Source organism: Lagenorhynchus albirostris, chromosome 3 (genome assembly GCF_949774975.1).
Source record: "Lagenorhynchus albirostris chromosome 3, mLagAlb1.1, whole genome shotgun sequence".
NCBI classification, from domain to species: domain Eukaryota; kingdom Metazoa; phylum Chordata; class Mammalia; order Artiodactyla; family Delphinidae; genus Lagenorhynchus; species Lagenorhynchus albirostris.
Window position 1 is genome coordinate 22,090,992 of NC_083097.1, and position 21,802 is coordinate 22,112,793.

General features: G+C 33.3%; 1 protein-coding gene across 2 annotated transcripts in view; it reads right to left on the bottom strand.

Annotated features, from left to right (window-relative positions):
- The window catches only part of CDH9 (cadherin 9), a 78,751-nt gene extending 64,871 nt beyond the window's left edge, over positions 1-13,880 (bottom strand). The window contains exon 1 of one of the 2 annotated variants that reach the window (XM_060146005.1): positions 13,653-13,880. In XM_060146005.1, coding sequence (XP_060001988.1) covers positions 13,653-13,880 — 228 coding nt within the window. The remainder of the gene's footprint in view (positions 1-13,652) is intronic. The other variant, XM_060146007.1, reaches the window with a different exon arrangement.
- Between the last annotated feature and the right edge of the window lie 7,922 nt (positions 13,881-21,802).

Here is a 21,802-nt window from a genome sequence, read left to right on the forward strand (position 1 = left end):
GCTTACTAAATGGATACAAAACCAAGACCCATATATATGCTGTATACAATAGACCCACTTCAGACCTAGGGACACACACAGACTGAAAGTGAGGGGATGGAAAAAAATATCCCATGCAAATGGAAATCAAAAGAAAGCTGGAGTAGCAATACTCATATCAGATAAAACAGACTTTAAATAAAGAATGTTACAAGGGACAAGGAAGAACACTACATAATTATCAAGGGATCGATCCAAGAAGAAGATATAACAATTATAAATATATATGCACCCAACATAGGAACACCTCAATACCTAAGGCAAATGCTAACAGCTATAAAAGAGAAAATCAACAGTAACACAATAACAGTGGGGTACTTTAACACCTCACTTACACCAATGGACAGATCATCCAGACAGAAAATTAATAAAGAAACTCAAGCTTTAAATGACACAATAGACCAGATAGATTGAATTGATATTTATAGGACATTCCATCTGAAAACAGCAGATTACACTTTGTTCACAAGTGCACATGGAATATTCTCCAGGATAGATCACATCTTGGGTCACAAATTAAGCCTCTGTAAATTTAAGAAAACTGAAATGATATCAAGCATCTTTTCTGACCACAGTCCTATGAGATTAGAAATCAATTACAGGGAAAAAAATGTAAAAAACACAAACATATGGAGGCTAAATAATATATTACTAAATAATCAAGACATCACTGAAGAAATCAAAGAGGAAATCAAAAAATACCTAGAGACAAAGGACAATGAAAACATGATGATACAAAACCTATGGGATGCAGCAAAAGCAGTTCTAAGAGGGAAGTTTATAGCAATACAATCCTACCTCAAGAAACAAGAAACATCTCAAATAAACAATCTAACCTTACACCTAAAGGAACTAGAGAAAGAAGAACAAACAAAACCCAAAGTTAGTTGAAGGAAAGAAATCATAAAGATCAGAGCATAAATAACTGAAATAGAAACAAACAATAGCAAAGATCAATAAAACTAAAAGCTGGTTCTTTGAGAAGATAAAAAAGATTGATAAACAATTAGGCAGACTCATCAAGAAAAAGAGGAAGAGGACTCAAATCAATAAAATTAGAAATGAAAAATGAAAAGTTACAGTGGACACTGCAGAAATACAAAGTATCATAAGAGACTACTACAAGCAACTCTATGCCAATAAATTGGACAACCTGAAAGAAATGGACAAATTCTTAGAAAGGTATAACTTTCCAAGACTGAACCAGGAAGAAAGAAAATATGAACAGACAAATCACAAGTAATGAAATTGAAACTGTGATTAAAAATCTTCCAACAAACAAAAGTCCAGAACCTGATGGCTTCACAGGTGAATTCTATCAAACATTTAGAGAAGAGCTAATACCCATCCTTCTTAAACTCTTCCAAAAAATTGCAGGGGAAGGAAAACTCCCAAACTCATTCCAAGAGGCCACCATCACCCTGATACCAAAACCAGACATAGATATTACAAAAAAAGAAAATTACAGACCAATATCACTGAAAAACATAGATGCAAAAATTCTGAACAAAATACTAACAAACAGAATCCAACATAAAAGGATCATACACCATGATCAAGTGGCATTTATCCCAGGGATGCAAGGATTCTTCAACATATGCAAATCAATCAATGTGATACACCATATTAACAAATTGAAGAATAAAAGCCATATGATCATCTTAATAGATGCAGAAAAAGCCTTTGAAAAAAATTAGCACCCATTTATGATAAAAACTCTCCAGAAAGTGGGCATAGAGGGACCATACCTCAACATAATAAAGGCCATATAGGACAAACGAACAGCAAACATCATTCTCAATGGTGAAAAACTGAAAGCATTCCTCTAAGATCAGGAATAAGACAAAGATGTCCACTCTCGCCACTGTTTTTCAACATAGTTTTGGAAATCCTAGCCACAGCAATCAGAGAAGAAAAATGAAATGAGTACAAATTGGAAAAGAAGTAAAACTGTCATTGTTTGCAGATGACATGATACTATACATACATAATCCTAAAGATGCCACCATAAACCTACTAGAGTTCGTCAATGAAATTGGTAAAGTTGCAGCATACAAAATTAATGCACAGAAATCTCTTGCATTCCTATACACTAACAACAAAATATCAGAAAGAGAAATTAAGGAAACAAACCCATTCACTACTGCAACAAAAAGAATAAAATACCTAGGAATAAAACTACCTAAGGAGGTAAAAGACCTGTACTCAGAAAACTATAAGACACTGATGAAAGAAATCAAAGGTAACACAACAGATGGAGGGATATACCATGTTTTTGGATTGGAAGACTCATTACTGTCAAAATGACTATACTATCCAAAGCAATCTACAGGTTAAATACAACACCTAGCAAATTACCAGTAGCATTTTTTACAGAGGTAGGACAAAAAGTCTTAAAATTTGTATGAGACACAAAAGACCCCAAATAGCCAAAGCAAAATTGAGGGAAAAAAAACAGAGCTGGAAGAATCAGACTCCCTGACTTCAGACTATAGTACAAAGCTACAGTAATCAAGACAATATGGTGCTGGCACAAACACAGAAATATAGATCAATGGAACAGGATAGGAAGTCCAGAGATAAACCCATGCACCTATTGTCAACTAATCTATGACAAAGGAGGCAAGGATATACAATGGAGAAAATACAGTCTCTTCAGTAAGTGGTGCTGGGAAAACTGGACAGTTACATGTAAAAAATGAAACTAGAACACTCCCTAACACTGTATACAAATATAAACTCAAAATGAATTAAAGACCTAAATGTAAGACCGGACACTGTAAAACTCTTAGAGGAAAACATAGGAAGAACACTCTTTGTCATAAATCACAGTAAGATCCTTTATGACCCACCTCCTAGAGAAATGGAAATAAATACAGAAATAAACAAATGGGACCTAATGAAACTTAAAAGCTTTTGCACAGAAAATGAAGCCATTAAAAAGACGAAAAGACAGCCCTCAGAATGGGAGAAAATATTTGCAAATGAAGCAACTGACAAAGGGTTAATCTCCAAAATATACAAGCAGCTCATGCAGCTCAATATCAAAAAACAAACAACCCAATCCGAAAATGGGCCGAAGACCTAAATAGACGTTTCTCCAAAGAAGATATACAGATTGCCAACAAACACATGAAAGGATGCTCAACATCACAAATCATTAGAGAAATGCAAATCAAAACTACAATGAGGTATCACCTCACACCAGTCAGAATGGCCGTCATCAAAAAATCTAGAAACAATAAATGCTAGAGAGGGTGTGGAGAAAAGAGATCTCTCTTGCACTGTTAGTGGGAATGTAAGTTGATACAGCCACCATGGAGAACAGTATGGAGACTCCTTAAAAAACTAAAAATATTACTACCATATGACCCAGCAATCCCACTACTGGGCATATACCCTGAGAAGACCATAATTCAAAAAGAGTCATGTCACACAATGTTCATTGCAGCTCTGTTTACAATAGCCAGGACATGGAAGCAACCTATGTGTCCATCAACAGATGAATGGATAAAGAAGATGTGTTACATATATACAATGGAATATTACTCAGCCATAAAAAGAAATGAAATTGAGTTATTTGTAGTTTGGTGGATGGACCTAGAGTCTGCCATACAGAGTGAAGTAAGTCAGAAAGGGAAAAACAAATACCGTATGCTAATACATATATATGGAATCTTAAAAAAAAAAAAAAGTTTCTGATGTACCTAGTGGCAGAACAGGAATAAAGACACAGACGTGTGAGAATGGTCTTGAGGACACGGGGAGGGGGAAGGGTAAGCTGGGATGAAGTGAGAGAGTAGCTTTGACATATATACACTACCAAATGTAAAATAGATAGCTAGTGGGAAGCAGCTACGTAGCACAGGGCAATCAGCTCGTTGCTTTGTGACCACCCAGATGGGTGGGATAGGGAGGGTGAGAGGGAGATGCAAGAGGGAGGGGATATGGGGATATATGTATACATATAGCTGATTCACTTTGTTATACAGCAGAAGCTAACACAACATTGTAAAGCAATTATACTACAATAAAGATGTTAAAAAAATTTTTTTAAGTTAAAAAAAGTTTATATTTTTATCATTGAAGTGATACCTAATAATGAGATGGGGCTTTCAAATTAATTACTCGATGTGCTTTCCATATTAGTTCTATACTATGACTTCAGTTAATGGCCTAAGAAATTGGAAAACCTAAGTTACTAAGTTCAGTGTAGCCTGTGGAAAGTCCTGCTAGATATCTGATTACATAATTATATCACTTGCTTTCATACTTTAGCTTGCAGTCACCTTTATAGCCTCTATTTTTGTTTGTATTCTTTACTTCAAAGTTTCCTTGAAGATTAGCAGTGCAAATCATATTAACTATTGATATACATTTGAGACTGAGTTTAAATTCATCACAAACATATAACTGTAAAACAATATCCAATTTCAACTCCTTCCATGACCAAGGCTTTTCAAGTAATTCTAACAACAAAACCAACAGCAAGGAGTTTCATTGATTTGAGTGTGTGTCTCTCTAGCGTAATATATCTTCAGAAACGTGTCAATAAATATTTCTTTGTATGGACTTTCATTTTTATACTGTGATTTCATTCTCTGCTTTAATATCATGAATGAATATAAGGTTAAAACAGTGTTTATAATGCATCTTTACTTTTTAAATCTCATTACAAATTACAAGGTAACATGTATTGCTTATAATATTTAATGTGGCTCAATTTTACCAACTTATTTTGCATAATATATTTTAAGACAATTTTTCCCTCTTCTGCTCCATTTTGTTAAAATCGTCTTGATGTTAAAGAAAGGCCATCTTTAATGAGCAAAATAATGATTTTTGTACTTATGAAAATTAACATCACAATATGTGATATTTCTTTCCTTTTGCAAAACTCCATTAAAGCAGTTTAATGAGTTTGGAAGACATCCGCCTGTTCATTTTCAGTTCTATCTTGTGCTTAATCAGTGCAGTGATTATAATAGTGATGATAACATCACACTCTTGTGTTCAAAAACCTAGATTACTTTCAACATTGAATTGAGTGCTAATAAATGCCAGACACTGAACTAGGGGGAATAATCTATATTTTCAAAGAATAAGCCAGTCTGAATGGATATAATGCAAGTATTTTTATGAAATGCTCTTTATGTTTATTTTATATAACCCTATTATATACATAGTAGAAGAGTAGATAGTTCAAAAGAGGCAGGCTAACTAGTGACACCTGACTTCTGCCCTCATGCTCTCACTGATGTACTGGTAGATTGAGTGGTGGTGTTCAAAACTGCCCTGGAAAGAAGGGACATCTATCATTGTTCTCAGTGGGCATTTGAGATAGGAATGGAAAAGCAGAAATGTGACTCTAAAATAGGCTTGCTGGTCCAGACAAGAAGTGAATAGAAAACATTTACAAATGGCCACAGCAAATTTCCATTTGAAGGTCTGAGTTCTTTGTCAGGAAGAAAACAGTGCACCATCATGTTTCTTAACATGCCAGAGAACCTTAAAATACCAAGGATCGTATTGTTTAGAGTAACATATCACAGTAAGGAACTAATTCTCACTACCACTTATGATATAAAACACTCTGAAAGTCCTACCTGATATAATAAACCATGAAACAGAAATAATAAGTATACCTTTGGGGAAAAAATAGAGCTTATTTTGACTTAGCACATTTGAAACATTTTTAAATCTTACAATATTGTAATAAGCCTTACTGGTTCATGAAATGTGCATAGTCACATCATGATGTGATTTCTCAAAAGCAGTCTTGACGTTTAGGTTTTTATCCTCACAGGTAATTTCACTGGACAAATAAATCCACTGAGAATAATTATGGAAGCATGACCCAAATAAAGGATATACAGACAGACAAAACTGCTTGATGACACGAAACACCAATCAAAAGAGGTGGTGTTGCAAAGCCTATGACCTTGAGTTAAATTTTTGTGGCCTAATATCATTACCAGACTTTTCCTCTAAGGGTACTTTCCTGATACAGTTAGGAACATATAATTAGAGCCCAAGCAGGAAGAAGCAGTATTACTGGGCTGAGGAGACACTGATTGGAGTTTGGGTTTGCCAGGGTAGATAGAAACTGGAGAGCACAATCTTAGGGAGGAGAAGGTCACAGAGAATGGAACCCTCAGGTCTCTGTTAACATCTCCAAGTTGATATCTAAACTTCACATGCACAATATCCAACTCCAAGAAACTTAGTAGAAAATGTCAGCAAGAAGGCTAAGGAGTTGTGAATTTCATCATCAGGAAACAGAAATTAGAGTTCAATCTTGCCGAGTTATTGTGGGTTTGCAACTACTCCTATAGAGCTCAGAAAGAGACAAGTCCTAGAAGTAATGACAAAACTGAAATGGTTCAGCCACAATATAAAATCTGTATAAATAAAAAGAGTGATAAAACAAAATGGGTGAGATGTTGATAATTGGTAAATCTTGCTGAATGCTGTATAGTTCTTTGTACAATTTGAATGCCCCTCAGAATGTTTGAAATTAATTCTAAATAAAGGTAAAAGAAATACATGGGGATATTGATTATGATGGCATTTAATCTTTAGATTATTTTTTAATCTTCTAATCCCTAAGCATATTGTATTTCTCCATTTTGGTCTCCTTTAATGTTTCTAGCATTCATAGTTCAACTAGAATTCATTGAGAGTTCCAGCTTGTTCATATCACATTCACTTGGGATTTTCTGGCATTTTACTCTTGGTCATTCTGGTGTTTGAGTGGTTTAAATCTACATGTCCATGCTGTTTATTAATTTTGTAGAACTGGCCACAAAAATAAAATGATCGTACATTTTAAAATTTGGTGCAGAAAGATCTGCTGGTCTAAGAAGGCCAGTGAATACCAAGCAGGATTAATAAAACACATTTGGTATCAAAGTAAGATACTTGCTAAGACAAACTATTGAGAACTTTAAAAGCAACCAGAGACAAATTCTAATTATATACAGAGCAACAATGGTAAGAATAATGACTGACTTATTAAAAGTACTAGAATCCACAATGCAATGTAACAAAAATTTAAAGTGCTGAAAGGAAAAAGTAAATAAAAACTGTCAAATCAGTATATATTTCTATAACCAATTAAAATATTTTTCAAAATTAAAAGTCAAATAGTGATATTTTCAGATTAAAAAGAGGTAAGAAAATTTGCTTCCAGCAAATTCACACTACAAGTGATGCTAAAGGAAGTCTTCAGTTTGAAGGGAAATGATAGCATACAGAAATTAAGATCTACATGAAAGAATGAAAAGCATGACTGGAAGTGGTAATCATGTAATATAACATATTTTTTTAAAATTTTTTGCTTTTAAATAAATAATAAAATGCCTAAATAATAAACATTAGCAATGTATGATGCACTTTATAATATATACAGAAGGAAAATATATGACAAAAATAGAATGAAGTCCTACAGGCAAGAGAAATTATATTGTTGAAAGATTACTGTAATAATTGTAAACATGTTATAAACAATTATAAAATATATAATATTAATTCACTTCACAGTATAATAGGTTAAGGATGAATTATAAAGGACATAAATTCAGATATTGAAAAATATGCAATTAACAAAAAAGATGGTAGGAAAGCAGAAACAAAGGTATGAAAAGAAATGGGACAAAAGAAAATAAGAAAATGGCAGACTCGAATCCAAGTATATCAATAATTGCATTTTATATGAATGGACTTAACATTCCAATTAAATGTTAAATATTATCAGACTGGATAAAAAAGCATAAACCAACTCTGAGCTGTTTATAAGAGCTGCATTTTTACTATAATTACACAGAAAGACTGAAAACAAAAGCATGGAAAAAGATAAACAACAAAAACACAAACATAAGTGAGTTGGCGTGGATAAATTTGGATCAGGCAAAGTAAACTTCAGGCAAGTAGTATTATCAGAGATAAAGGTGATGTTTCATAATAATGAAACATCAATTAATCAGAAACATAAAAGATAATTGGCCATACACCTAATACTTGCATAGAAATAAATGAAAAAATCGACAAACGTAAGAAGATAACTTTTTAAATGGAACTGTTTAATATTCTTCTAACAGTAAGAATTGGACAAAGGAGATATACAAATTGTAATGACAGAGAACTGAAAAATACCGTCATCATCTTTACCTAAGATTGCAGAATACTATACTCTGTAACTAAGCAATGCACAAATTTTTCAAGTATTAAGACACATTTACCAAAATAGTTTTTAAAATGAAGTTTTTTTCTAAAACCAATAACACACAATAGCAACAAATCTTGATTGTATTCATAGAGGAAAAATAGAATATACACTGGGGGAGAATGTAATTTTAATTTAAAAAAACCTTTTGTTGTTAGAAAGTACTGAGGGAGTTGAAACTTCACAAAATAACAAACTTATCACTTCCCACTGTAGGAGAAGAAGGCCTCTTTCCCCTTAGATTTGCCAAGTTACTTATTCATTAACCTTGAACCCTTGTTTTTGCCTCTAATTTTTAGTTTATAGTTCTAACTATGATGATTTATAGCAATCACATCACTAGGAAATTCTGGCTGAGAAACAGAATATTTACTGAGGAAATTCCACTAATTATAAATTTAATAGCATATCTAGAGTGACCACAATTACTTTATGATTTAAATCAGTGTAAAGAAGGCTAGACAATTTTTAGAATAACTTTCTAACACCTTTCCCATGAACACCACCATCATAGCTATAAGACCCTTAACGTGAGTTATTAGGATTTATTGTGGACAAATTACAAAATGTTTGCACGAGGAAAGTTTGAATATTTGTGATTATCTGGTAAAAATGTCTGTGTTCGCTGGAACAGGGAAATATGGCAGTTCCTAAATTAATGAATAAACAAACATTATTAATTTAGAGAATGATTCCAGTTTAGGTGAAAGTTTAGGTATTAGGAATTCAGTCCATTGGATAAGAAAAACAATGTGTCATCTTTCCCCTAAAATGAGACTTCTATTGGGTCTTTCTCCTAGCAGGCCAGCAATAATAGCATTTAGCTTATTATAGATAGAGAATTTCCTATCTACAATAAGCTATTTCTATCTCTTTCGAATATAAGGACCAGTTCATCTTATTGACTCCTATTTTTAGGACTCAGCGTAGTGTCCCACATTGTAGGTGTTCAGTTTTTCAAGCTAATTGAACGGTAATGCACAGGGTTAACATCCATATTAAAATACAGTGATAAATTTACAAATAAATATCCAACATACAAATATCCTATGTTGTTGAAAGAGAAGTCGTATAAATTTTCTGAAATGCAGTTGACTAATATACATCCAGAACTTTAAACTCATTCATATCTTTGATTCTGCGAAATTCACTTTCAATAATTTATCCTAAATAAAGATAATTTTTTTGAATTTTTGAATTCTATTTTATTTTTTTATACAGCAGGTTCTTATTAGTTATCCATTTTATACATATTAGTGTATATATGTCAACCCCAATCTCCCAATTCATCCTAAAGATAGTTTAAAACACACTAAAAATTATCAGATACAAAATTTTTATCACAGAGAGATGTGTGTGTGTGTATGTGTGTGTGCGTGTGCACATGCATGTATAAAACCAGACAGTCTAAATAGAACATTTGGAAATTTTTTAAATGATTATGATTATGTATACGACATAATATGACATGGCTAATATTGACATTTTAACAATATCCAAAAACAACATCGAATGAGAAAGGCAAAATAAAATATTCATAAACAATAGAAAATCAAGAATGTTTAGAAAATACAACTAGTAAATAAGTAGAAATATGTAAACAATTTACCTTGTCTTGGTGGTATGCTTATAGTTATCTTTGATTTTTTTAATTAATTTTTAATTTTCTAGACCTGTTTTTTTGTAGGTAGCACAAATTCCTTTTATTATAATGATAATAATGATAATTACTACTACTAATAATAATGATGCTTGTGCTTAAATACTTTCCCCTATCGCTCTCCCTGTACCCTCCTGAAGAATCTACTACTTCTATTTCTTTCTTTTTTCTTTTATTTTCTTCCTTTTTTAACACTGATGAGAATGTAAGGGTGCATTTGATCCTCTGAAAGTTTGGAAATAGAGGAAGAGAATGTTGGAGTATTAGAAACAGTTCAAAAGCAGCGAAATCGGTAGAAGATATCAGGAAACGTCACACATATAATTGGGAATCATACTAATAAACATTTTCTACCACATTCTAATATTTTTTGAATGTTTTTTTACTTATATTCCAGAAAAAATATGCTCACTAATATATTTTAAATGAAAATTTTCCTAGAAGTAGTTATAATTCCTAATTCCATCAGAACTTATTTAACTTTTAATTCTAAATACTTGTGGTAGTTATTTTGGAGTGAAATGATTCTAAACTGTATGTGCTGTTTTGAGGTCCTAGAGCAAAATGGGAGGGGCTTGGTTATAATTAGGGCCCTCGAGTATAACAGAAATATAGAAAGGGAATCAACTTTGGTGTAACGTGTCAGGAACAGGAAATATATTTCTTTTAATTTTGCTCTTTCTGTGCTTTATAGTGTCGATCTCTCAGGACCCAGATTAATAAATACTCAGTAAAGATCTATTGAGATATCAACTGAATATTAATTTTGAGTAAATATGTCAAATATTTTGAGAAAATAAGAAAAAAACCTTAAATTTAACACTGATTCAAATCCCAAATGTCACAGATTCTAGGAGATAAATTACTAGACCAAGATAATTAAAATTGTGCCATAAATAAGGTTTTGATAGATGATTTCATAACTTTGACAGGAAATTCTAGCTGGGGAGAATGAAGATGGGCTTAATGTAGGAGGATAGACTTGATGTAGGACTTAAAGCAGAGAAGAGATGAGATTATGGAAAAGGATGTTAGATACTCTGTGGAAAAGTGCCTGTGAACATGATCAGATAGAGGTCAAGTATTTGGAAAAGGAAAGCTTTCACTGTTTTAGGAGCCAAGGCTACTTAATTATAGGAATATAGAACATAGGCAGGAATACACAATGATACTGAACTCTGAAATCTACCTAAGTAAATTTAGGTTATTTTTCTATATACATTTTGTCCAAGAGATTGATATCATTCAAGAAACAGTGTATAATATATTTTTGAGAATTAAAAACTAAATAAAGTCAAGTGAAAAGACTATATTTAGTGTGCTGATGCAATGGTGCAGAGATGTGGTATTACAGTACTGGCAGCGAGGGGATTGGCAGTAAGAATGAAATGATAGCACTCTATTGTAAAAGTAGATTTTGTAGAATTCAGTATGAAATAAGCTTTTGTAGACTGTCCTGAGCACCTAGCCTTAATGCTTAATATTTTTCTCATATGTTCTTAGTTTTAAACAATGAAACTGTAAAGAGCGTTTTGGGGTACAGTGTGCCCATAAATCAGAAGCAGCTGGTGCATGTACTGCACCATAAGTAATGACATTCTAAAACCTTTATAAAGATCATTTATTTAGATTCTGAAAAACACTATAATGTGCTATAAAAACTTATTAAATATCCTTCAGGAAATTTCAGATTTTATTTCTATCTCTGTACAAATCATACTGCCATACTCTAAAAGCCTAAGAGAAAATCGCTTATCCAAGAACATCATTTTATATATGCTTGGGGAAAATATCCATATTTAGTGCACACATTAACATATGAAAGTTCAAGAGAGAGAGTCATCCCACCATTTGATAATCAAATATAAACCAGATTCCTAATGATTTGGCAACTGGTGTTTCTGTTTCCCATCATTTTAGTTAACACCTACACCAGTACTATCCAGTTGTAACCAAGAGTTTCATGAATGTTAGAATTCTCTTCCAGTTCAGAATTCTATGATTATACTTTGGATAATTTCAGCTATGGAATAGTAAACGTTTTGGAATTAAAACTATGAAAAAATGAGAGCTAATTCTGTAAAAAAGATACCTTATTGAATTTAGATGGTGACTATTTATAGGCAGTTCGACAATTGCACTTAGCAAATCAAGTACAAATACATACCTCTGGGACTTCCCTCGTGGTCCAGTGGTTAAGATTCTGTGCTTCCAAAGCAGGGGGGGCGCGGGTTTGATCCCTGGTCAGGGAACTAAGATCCCACGTGACGCGTGAAGTGGCCAAATAATTTTTTAAAAATACATATCTTTTAACTAAAATGTATTGGTCAATTAAGTTGATATTTCAGAATTATTGTATGAATACTGTTTCCTTTAGAATTAATAAATACTATCTCTGTAAATTTATCTCTTCATGTAATAAATATGTTTTAACAACCAGATATTAAAATACGTAAATCTGCTCAGTTCTCAATAATTATAGACATTGTGAGCAATCGATTATTAATCCATGATAGCTATGGATTTTTCAAGATCTAGACCTAATGTGTAAAAAATCAACTACATATGAAGTTTCTCTAACAGACTAGTAGGAGACTTTGCTATGCTTCTTGTTAAATTTAATTCTTCTCTTGAGCAGTATTACTATTCTGCCCAAGTAATTCAGTCACATGTGTCTGTTCAAATTACTGTGAAACTACATGGCAATTGTTATTACTTTGTAATCTTCCTGAGTAAGAACCAAAGGTGTCCCTTATTATAGAAAACAGAATTAGTAAACTTCAGTTTGCATTATTGTGAAAACAAAAAATTGCTCTTCATTTCAACACTTCTGACTTTTCTCTCTTATATTGCAAACATCTGAAATGACATAAAATATTCTACAGTATTTCCTTATAAAAAATCCTGATAATTCATCCTCTTGGTCCTTTGGTACACCCTGACACTGAAAGCAAATTGATCATCCCAGATTTGTGCTCCACCCACAGTGAATTTGTACAAGAGAGTTTAACACAGATTCACATCCCATGCTGTGTGTAAAAACATCTCAGCATGTTTGGGTGTTTCATAGTAGTGGTCTGACTTCATCCCATTAGACTAACATTTGTGTAGATGTGTGCGTGTGTGTACGCATGTATATTTGTGTTTCTTTTCTCTGGCCATATGTAATCCCACCACCTTGGATTTATCCACGTGCAATTTTTAATTTTTTACTAGCACTTCCTACCTATAGACCCAGCTCCCTCCACAATCCTAGAAAATATCAGAAATTTGGAGTTAAGAAATCTTAATGACATTTTAATTTAACTTTTTTGATAAATTATTCATCAGCAGAGACCAATACGTTTTGTTAACTTTTGGTATATTGCAATTGCATTTTGCTTTGCTTTATATAACACAGTTATTATTTACCCATAACTTTAAATTTCAAAGAAAGTTTTTTTTAATCATTTAGGTGCACACGCATAATATTAAATCATATCTAGCTGATTAATAAGGAATTAAGTCCACAAATTAGTTTTTTTATTTTGAGGCTTACTATGGTTACTGACCTAAACTAACTACCTGAATAAATCACATTCCCCACACTAACCTACCGAAAGAATTTACATGATGCCTTCTGCACATCGCCATTTGTCAAATATTTTAAAATAATCATTAGTGATGTGGAAAGCTGCTGTAAAAAATAACTATCACTTTCAGCTTCTAGACTTATATAAAAATTCTTACCTTGCCTACATATTGTGTGTCTGTACCTGTGTACTCTTCCAACAAGAAGAATTGATTCCACATCCAGCCACGCTTGGTGCGATGTAGCGTTTTACCATCATCTTGTGTCAGACCCACTATCCTTTCACTTGGTAAATCACTGTTAGCTTTTTCTTGAAATGGGATAGCATCAATTGTATGAAACATATAGGTCCAGATGAATAGTGGTAGGCAGTGATAAGTCCTCATTATCTGCGGCTTCAGCAGGAAATCAAATTCAGTGTACTGTCTGTTTCCCCTGAAAAGTAGCGTGAGAAAAATGGTTTATTAGGTTGTGTTTCATTTTCACATAACTTGTAAACTATAAAACTTTTCTGAATATTATTTAAATGTTATAAATAATATATCATTAATACATTATTTTTCCATGTTACATCAGTGAACTGTCATTAAAAACTCATATCATACAGATAAGTAGGGAGACATATATAATACAAATAAATTAAATAGGAATTTAACAGCTGACTTTACTACCACTGTATTACAGCATGTAAATGTGAATATATTAGTAATTTAAATATTCATTATTTTGAAAAGATAAGTTCCAAAATACAAAGATCATATCAAGTGTTCCTAAAGTCCTCAAGACTAATAAAAGTAGAATATTTATTAATATATACATATATATGAATAAGAACACTGTTTTCTGTTAACAATCTACCAACTTTTGCAAGCTGTTCTCCACCTCTTCCTCTTCTTCTCCTCCTCCTTATTCTTCTCTAATACGTGCGATGTTGCCTCAAGGCAAATTAAATGATACCAAATATACTTTGGATTGTGTCTAGCATTACCTAGCACTGTACCACGTTGATCCTTTACAATCAATAACATTTTTTCCCAAAAATCAGTTGAGTAAGTCACTCAAATTTATTTGAGACTGAGGAGAACATGCTCTCCTCATGTTCAGGAACATTTTACCTTATAATTAAAAACAACATCACATATATTTCCTAAAATAATAAAAATAACAGAGCACACAAAATTGGTATTGCAAAATTAGATATGAGGTCTTACCTATGGGATAATTGATCCAGAATTTTGAAATAAACAATGTTTTTCTATTGAGATAGTAAATTGATTCTTCTTGAAGTAAAAATAATTCATTGGGTATTTCAAATTTAATTTTATTTATTAGTAAATTTGTTTAAGTAGTAAAGGATTTAATCTAGAAGATGTGAGATATTGCTGCTGATGTTAATGATTTGATAAGCAATAAAAACACATCTCCAACTAGTGTAGGCAAAAAAAAAAAGAATTCATTGGATTATAATATCAAGTTGTGGAAAGGAAAGAATGAAAGGAGTATAGAAGCAACTGGGCATTTCCTGCTTATGAAAACTAGAATTAGGGGCTTGAGTACTTGAGCTCTCTCTCTCTCTCTCTCTCTTTTTTCTCTGGCTTTGACCTAAGCCTTCTCAACCTGATGAAATATACAAATACATGAAGTTCAGATTTAACATCATCCAATCCAGAAAGCAACTGATAGTCTTTTCTGTCTTGAGTTTAAAAAATTCTGGAAATGGACTCTAATTTACATGGCTAAGGCCAGATGTCCAATGCTGGACCATATATCTGTGGATTCAGTTGCAGTTATCAAGTCATAAAGGTCAAATATAAGCATCTAGCTTGGCTTTATCCCTTATTATCTGAGACTTTTGGATATTTACTCACATCATTATGTTTCAACTACTTCTTGTATAAAAAGAGAATAATCAATACCTGATTCACAAGGTATTGTTATTAATTTTACTTGAACTTTTATCACAAAGTCATAGTTATTTGTAACACAAAGATTTATTTAATTTTTACAGCAGCATATACCTGTGAGAAAACTGAGGTGTGAGGAATTTAAGTAATTTGACAAAGATCATACAGATAGTAAGTGTTGGAGCTAGTTTTTAGATCCACAGCTTTAAACAATATTTTTTACATAAGATAATACATGTAGCTTATAGTACATTAGCATAGTGCTAGCATACAAATTCTCAACATGTTAGTGTTTTCATAAGCAACATCATCATCGCCATTATCAGCCATGTTTGCTTCCAATATAGTCATATATATGTATTAATGTATCACCAACATAACAGAGTAAATAATGGATGCTTGCTATTGGTACAGAGCTATTAGCTTGTCCAGCTATATGTACCCTAGTTTCCATACCTATTATTAAAAAAAATGTTCTTAACAAAATACACATATGTGGCCACAAATCTCTCATTCGGAATGAGAGAAATCAAAGTCACATTATTGTCTTTTACTCTGAAATCTTGGGCAATGATAATTATTTTTGATGGGAGAAATTTTCACATATTGAGGTATGAGGAAGTCATTCTGGCTTATACATTGTTTAACTTGAACTTTATGCTAATTAAAAGAGTGTATCCATGGCTTATTGAGCATGCATTGTACATCTGCTTTAACCATTTAAGAAAAGAGTGCATTTAAAAACCAAAATGGAGTAATTGTGGTTCAGTCATCCAAACTGGAGATGCGTGGCCATTGAGGACATGGTTTTAGACACTTTCCTGCGTCACTGAGAACTTGAATTTCCTAAACTGTATCAGACTCAAGGACACCACCCGCATTCTCTAAACAACATCTCCTAGCAGCTGCAACATTATGATCTCAAGGTCTCTCCTTGAAATTATGCAACCATTTTGGACCCCAACCAATCCTTGATTAACAAGGATTGTTGTTCTTGATAGCTCCAATTCTAATTCTTGACAAACAGCTTATGTAATTTTTTAATGTATAAAGGTTTTTGCCCTTGTAAGCCTCCTTCATTTCATAGTCTGGCGGAACACAATTCAAGTTCTTGAATCTATGTCTTTCGGGCTAAAGTCCTCAGCTTGGCCCAAATAAAACTCTTTTTATTCTTATTATAGATTGTTTATTGATTTTTCCATCAACATTCTTATTTTAGATTGTTTATTGATTATTTCCGTCAACTTTATGTGGCTATTACCAATCCTGTGAACTACTGGAAACTGGTAAATTTAACCACAACCTGTAAAACTCTGAAATAAATGTCAGAACAATATGCTTACAAAAAGTGTAATGGAAAAGTAATATCTAATGCCCAGTAGATTAGAATATGCCTGCGTTTTATTGATCAGGGATGGTGCAGTAGAAAATGAGCAGCCAGAGAATCTCAAGAATAACTGTTAATTCACTTTGATGAAATACAACAAATTCCTTAGTTGACTACACTGGGTAACCTGGTTTCTTCCCACTGGGAAATTTCCTTTGGCCATCGTCCTTGCTGATGACACTTGCAAGAGAAATTGAAGAGCATTCTTCATTTCCTGTGGCCTGTTCTATGATGTCCACTTTGGGTAGAATGTAAGCCTTTAAGCGAAAAGTTTAGCTGTATATTAGATGGAGCCAGAGACTTAGGCAGAGACCAGGATCCCATAGGCCACTATAAGCTATAGTAAGAAATTTGTTTTCGTTTCCAGTGCAAGCAGTTGGAAGACTTTAACATGCCATGTTTAGAAAAGATCAATCTGGCTACAGATCAGAACATAGATTAGAGGATAGGAAAGGCTTTGGTTAAGGGGGAGACAGTTAAAGTCATCACTGTAGGGCAGAAAGAGATGATGATGGCTCATAGAGAAGTTTGAAGTGGACACTGTTATTCTACTCAGGTTTCCTTTGATTCTTTAATATGGGCAACACACACACACACACACACACACACACACACACACACACTGCATGCACTACAATTTTTGTATGCTTTGCTTCTAATGGCCTGCACCTGCAACTCTTTGAAGGACTTCCCTTGGCTACTGGAGCCACTTTGCTCACAGGCACAGAGAGCCTAAATGCCTGCAAGTTTACAACTGTCTCCCTTGGAATCCCTGAGCCATTGTCTAACAGGTACAGAAGTATTAAAACCAACATGTTATTTGCATCCCAGAGCTCCCCTAAAGAATCATGCTAGGCTTCCCTGGTGGCACAGTGATTGAGAATCCGCCTGCCAATGCAGGGGACGTGGATTTGATCCCTGGTCCGGGAAGATCCCACATGCCGCAGAGCAACTAAGCCCGTGTACCACAACTACTGAGCCTGCACTCTAGAGCCCACGAGCCACAACTGCTGAGGGCGTGTGCCACAAATACTGAAGCCTGCACACCTAAAGCCCATGCTCCTCAACAAGAGAAGCCACCACAATGAGAAGCCCGTGCACGGCAACGAAGAGTAGCCCCTGCTCTCCGCAACTAGAGAAAGCCCGCGTGCAGCAACGAAGACTTGATGCAGCCAAAAATAAAATAAATAAGTAAATAAATTTATAAAAAAAAAAAGAAAAAAAGAATCATGCTGAGGCTGGAACTGACTGAAATTATACTCACTTGGATTCTTCTTCCTGTCTTGCTTTCCCACTCTCTCCCTCACTTCCTGACCTAGAAGCAATCTGTTAACCTATCACTGGCACCCAAATCCTTGCCTCAAGGTCTGTTTCTGAGGAACCAGACCTAAGACCAGAGTAAGATCTTCATAGTCAATATTCAGAAAAGGAAATACTACTTTCTCATGTATTGATTATAAAGGATTAAATAAAGGAGAAATAAAATATAACTCCTAGATTATTAGTTTGTGAACTAGGTAGATGATTGAGTTATTTTTTATTTTATTTATTTTTTTTGCGGTACGCGGGCCTCTCACTGTTGTGGCCTCTCCCGTTGCGGAGCACAGGCTCCGGACGCGCAGGCCCAGCGGCCATGGCTCACGGGCCCAGCCGCTCCACGGCATATGGGATCTTCCTGGACCGGGGCACGAACACGTGTCCCCTGCATCGGCAGGCAGACTCCCGACCACTGTGCCACCAGGGAAGCCTGATTGAGTTATTTTTGAGTGTCATTTATATCAGGGGAAAAGAAAATCTATTAGAAAAATAAAGAATCATTTTTCTTCTTGTTTTTGGTCAAAATGAAGTCATTTTTATACTGCTACTACTAACATTTCAGATAATTAACAATAAGAAGCACAGTGATCCACTGTTCTACTGATTTTATGTAATTTAATTTATATATTTATGGCAACCTTTTAAAATAGATCCTTTTATAATCCTTCATATCCCTCATATTATTATAAGGAAACTGAGGCACAGAGAGGTTAAATGACTGCACAAGTTCATATAAATAGCAACAGAAAGATTGAAAATTAAATCTAGGCACTCCCTTGCACTTGGGCTCTACTACTCTAGAAATAGCTTACTAACATCTGTGATGCTGGCAACCAACATTTATTCTAACTTGCCTTCTGTGTTGTAGGCACTGTGCTAAGTCTTTTTTCAGACACTGTTTCTTTAACACTCCTTGTAACAATATTATAAGGAACGTATGACCATATTAGAAAGAGGGGTAAACTGGGGTTGAAGTAACTTGCTAAAATCACAGAATGGCAGGCACCTGTGGGAAAGTGGAAGGCATCCAGGATTTGAATTCTGTCAGACTGATGTCAGTGCTCCTGATATTAATTGTACTGCTGTTAAGTAATATTCCTCCATATTCCCACCTGGAAGCCTCCTTCAGGAGCTTTACGTGCTTGCCCAGATCAAGTTTTTTGCCTTACTTATACTCTGACCTTGAACAATCTTACCTGGCTCATCCATAGTCAACTCCTCATTATTTTCAGTTTCTATATCATATTTTGCTTTCTTGCGAAGTCTTCCATAGCAACATTTTCAAAAAGAGCTTACCCAACCTCAGTCTCTACTGATTTCTTTCATACCATCCATTTATTTCCTTCATATAATTTACAATGATTTTAATTATACCTTTCATTTAGTGGATTATGTTTGTTGACTGTTTCCTTTAGTTATAATGTAACTTGTATGGTGGTGAGATATTTTGTAAATCACTGTGTCCTACATGAAACAATTATTGACATGCCATAGGTAATTAAAAATGTATTTGTAAAATTAACTGGTTAGTTGATTCATGCCTAAAATGGATAATCCTAATTTGAGCCTGGGATCACATATGAGATTGACAATATTCAATTGCAAAAGCAAGCTGTTAGAGATATGGAAAGAGTTTAACTGGGAGGAAATGTGCCTTTTAAAAGAGTTCTGGTGTTTTTTCTAACAAATGAAATACAGTCTGCAGTGAAGTAAGAGTAATAATCATAAAAGTTCGCATAACATGGGATTAAGTATGAACTTCACAAAGTGATTGATATAAATTATACAGTGTTTTAACAGTGAAGCCCTTTTATTAAATACCTCATTTTCCTCATAATTCTAGGCATAATTCTTTCACCTTTAGGAAAAATTAGTGTATCCCTCCCGGGCCAATTTAAGTCCTATACATTCCTCAGCTCTTAGACAAAAGTGCACATTATAAAGGATTTTTGTTGCATTTGTTTTTAAAGTTAGCAAGCTCTTATCCCATAGGGTTTATTAAAAATTCTTCATATCCTTTATTAATTCAATAGCAACAAGCTGATTACTAAATTTTTCTATGGTTAATTATCTCTATCAGCCTTAAATGCTCTGCATTTTAATCACATTTTTTGTTGATAAATAAATACCATCAGATGCATTATGAAGTGTAATATTTTAAGTTTGGTTTAATTTTGATTTTGTAATCAGGGAATTCACTTGAATCTTGTTAACTTTAAAAACTGAAAATTATTTTATTATAATTCCCTTGTTCTCTTAATTATATTTCAATTGCATTTGTGAAAAATGGCTGTTGGCTATTTGTGAACCAAGAAAAAATGTAAATTACTATAATTAAATAGGATGTTCAGCATATAAAATCCACATCCAAAATTGAATTATATCATTATTTCTTATCACTATAGTTTAAACTCAGATAAAGTATTTTCATTATCCCAATCATGTTTTTCAGGCAAAGTTTCTCAGATAAAATGTACATACAAAACATGTGTATGTGATTGATTTTAGTATATTATCATTTTAAGATTTGTAGTCAACAAAGTACTTCCACATACATTAACGTATTTATCAAAAAAAAAAAACTTCTGTGCTATAGGCATATTTTCTGAATCCTTTTCCAGATGAGATATATAAGGTTTGGAGAGATAAAGAAAGCTATTTGTGATTACGCATTTTGTGGATTTGGCAAAAGGCATACATACGTTGTTTGATCTTTCCAACACACTATTGTATTTTTTTATACTGTTTGGTGAAATAAGTCTGAAATTTCAGCTAGTTAAATGACACATATACAAAGAATCAATTCTGTGAATATGAACAGACACCAAAATTACAAGTCTTTTAAGTCCTGTAATCAAGGAACTATTTAGGGATATGTTTTAACATATCTATTTTTCATAGTAATTGATAATTCTTACATTTATTATATAAATATATGTGTATATATATGAAATTGATCATTTTTTGTTATATTTATTTAATTTATATATAAGTTTGCTAAAATAATTTACTGATATTTTTGGAAGAATTTCATGTCCAATTATTATCACATTATAATTTGGGATTCTATCTTTAACTAAATGTGATAAAAGTATTTCAAGAAAAACAGACATTAATGGAATAAATATGAGCTGCCAGCTTTCTATAAGCATCCTTAATAGTTTCCACCACTAAACTAAACTTCAAAAATTTAGCTTAAGGTCTTCTCTAGAAATCTGAGAGTGTAAACCGGTGTCAGCAGAGAAGCTCTACAACAGGTTTTGCCAATATCCTACCAAAATAACAATAATAACATTATATATAAGAGAATATAAATATATACATACAAGATTATAGAATATAAAGACATGTAAACAACTTATTGCCAGCATCTGAGAAAAATAAACACTGTAAGAAAAGTGGAGCTAGATTAAACAATAAATAATGGTGGATGATTCTCTATGATTTATGGAAAACATATCACTTTCAAACAAAAGGAGTTAGGCAAAGCAGGTATCAGTCCCCTGAATGGGAATCAAGGGATCAAAACTTCCCTAAGACCCTCTATTACAAAGATGCCCCCTTTGTAGTTGGCCAAGATACTACTATATCTATTCAATTAAGGCACCCCCTGTAATACAACAGGACAAAGAAAAAATGCGACATATTAGGGGGTATTATTTTGGACATATTTTAATTTGGAGATATGCCTTATAAGTGA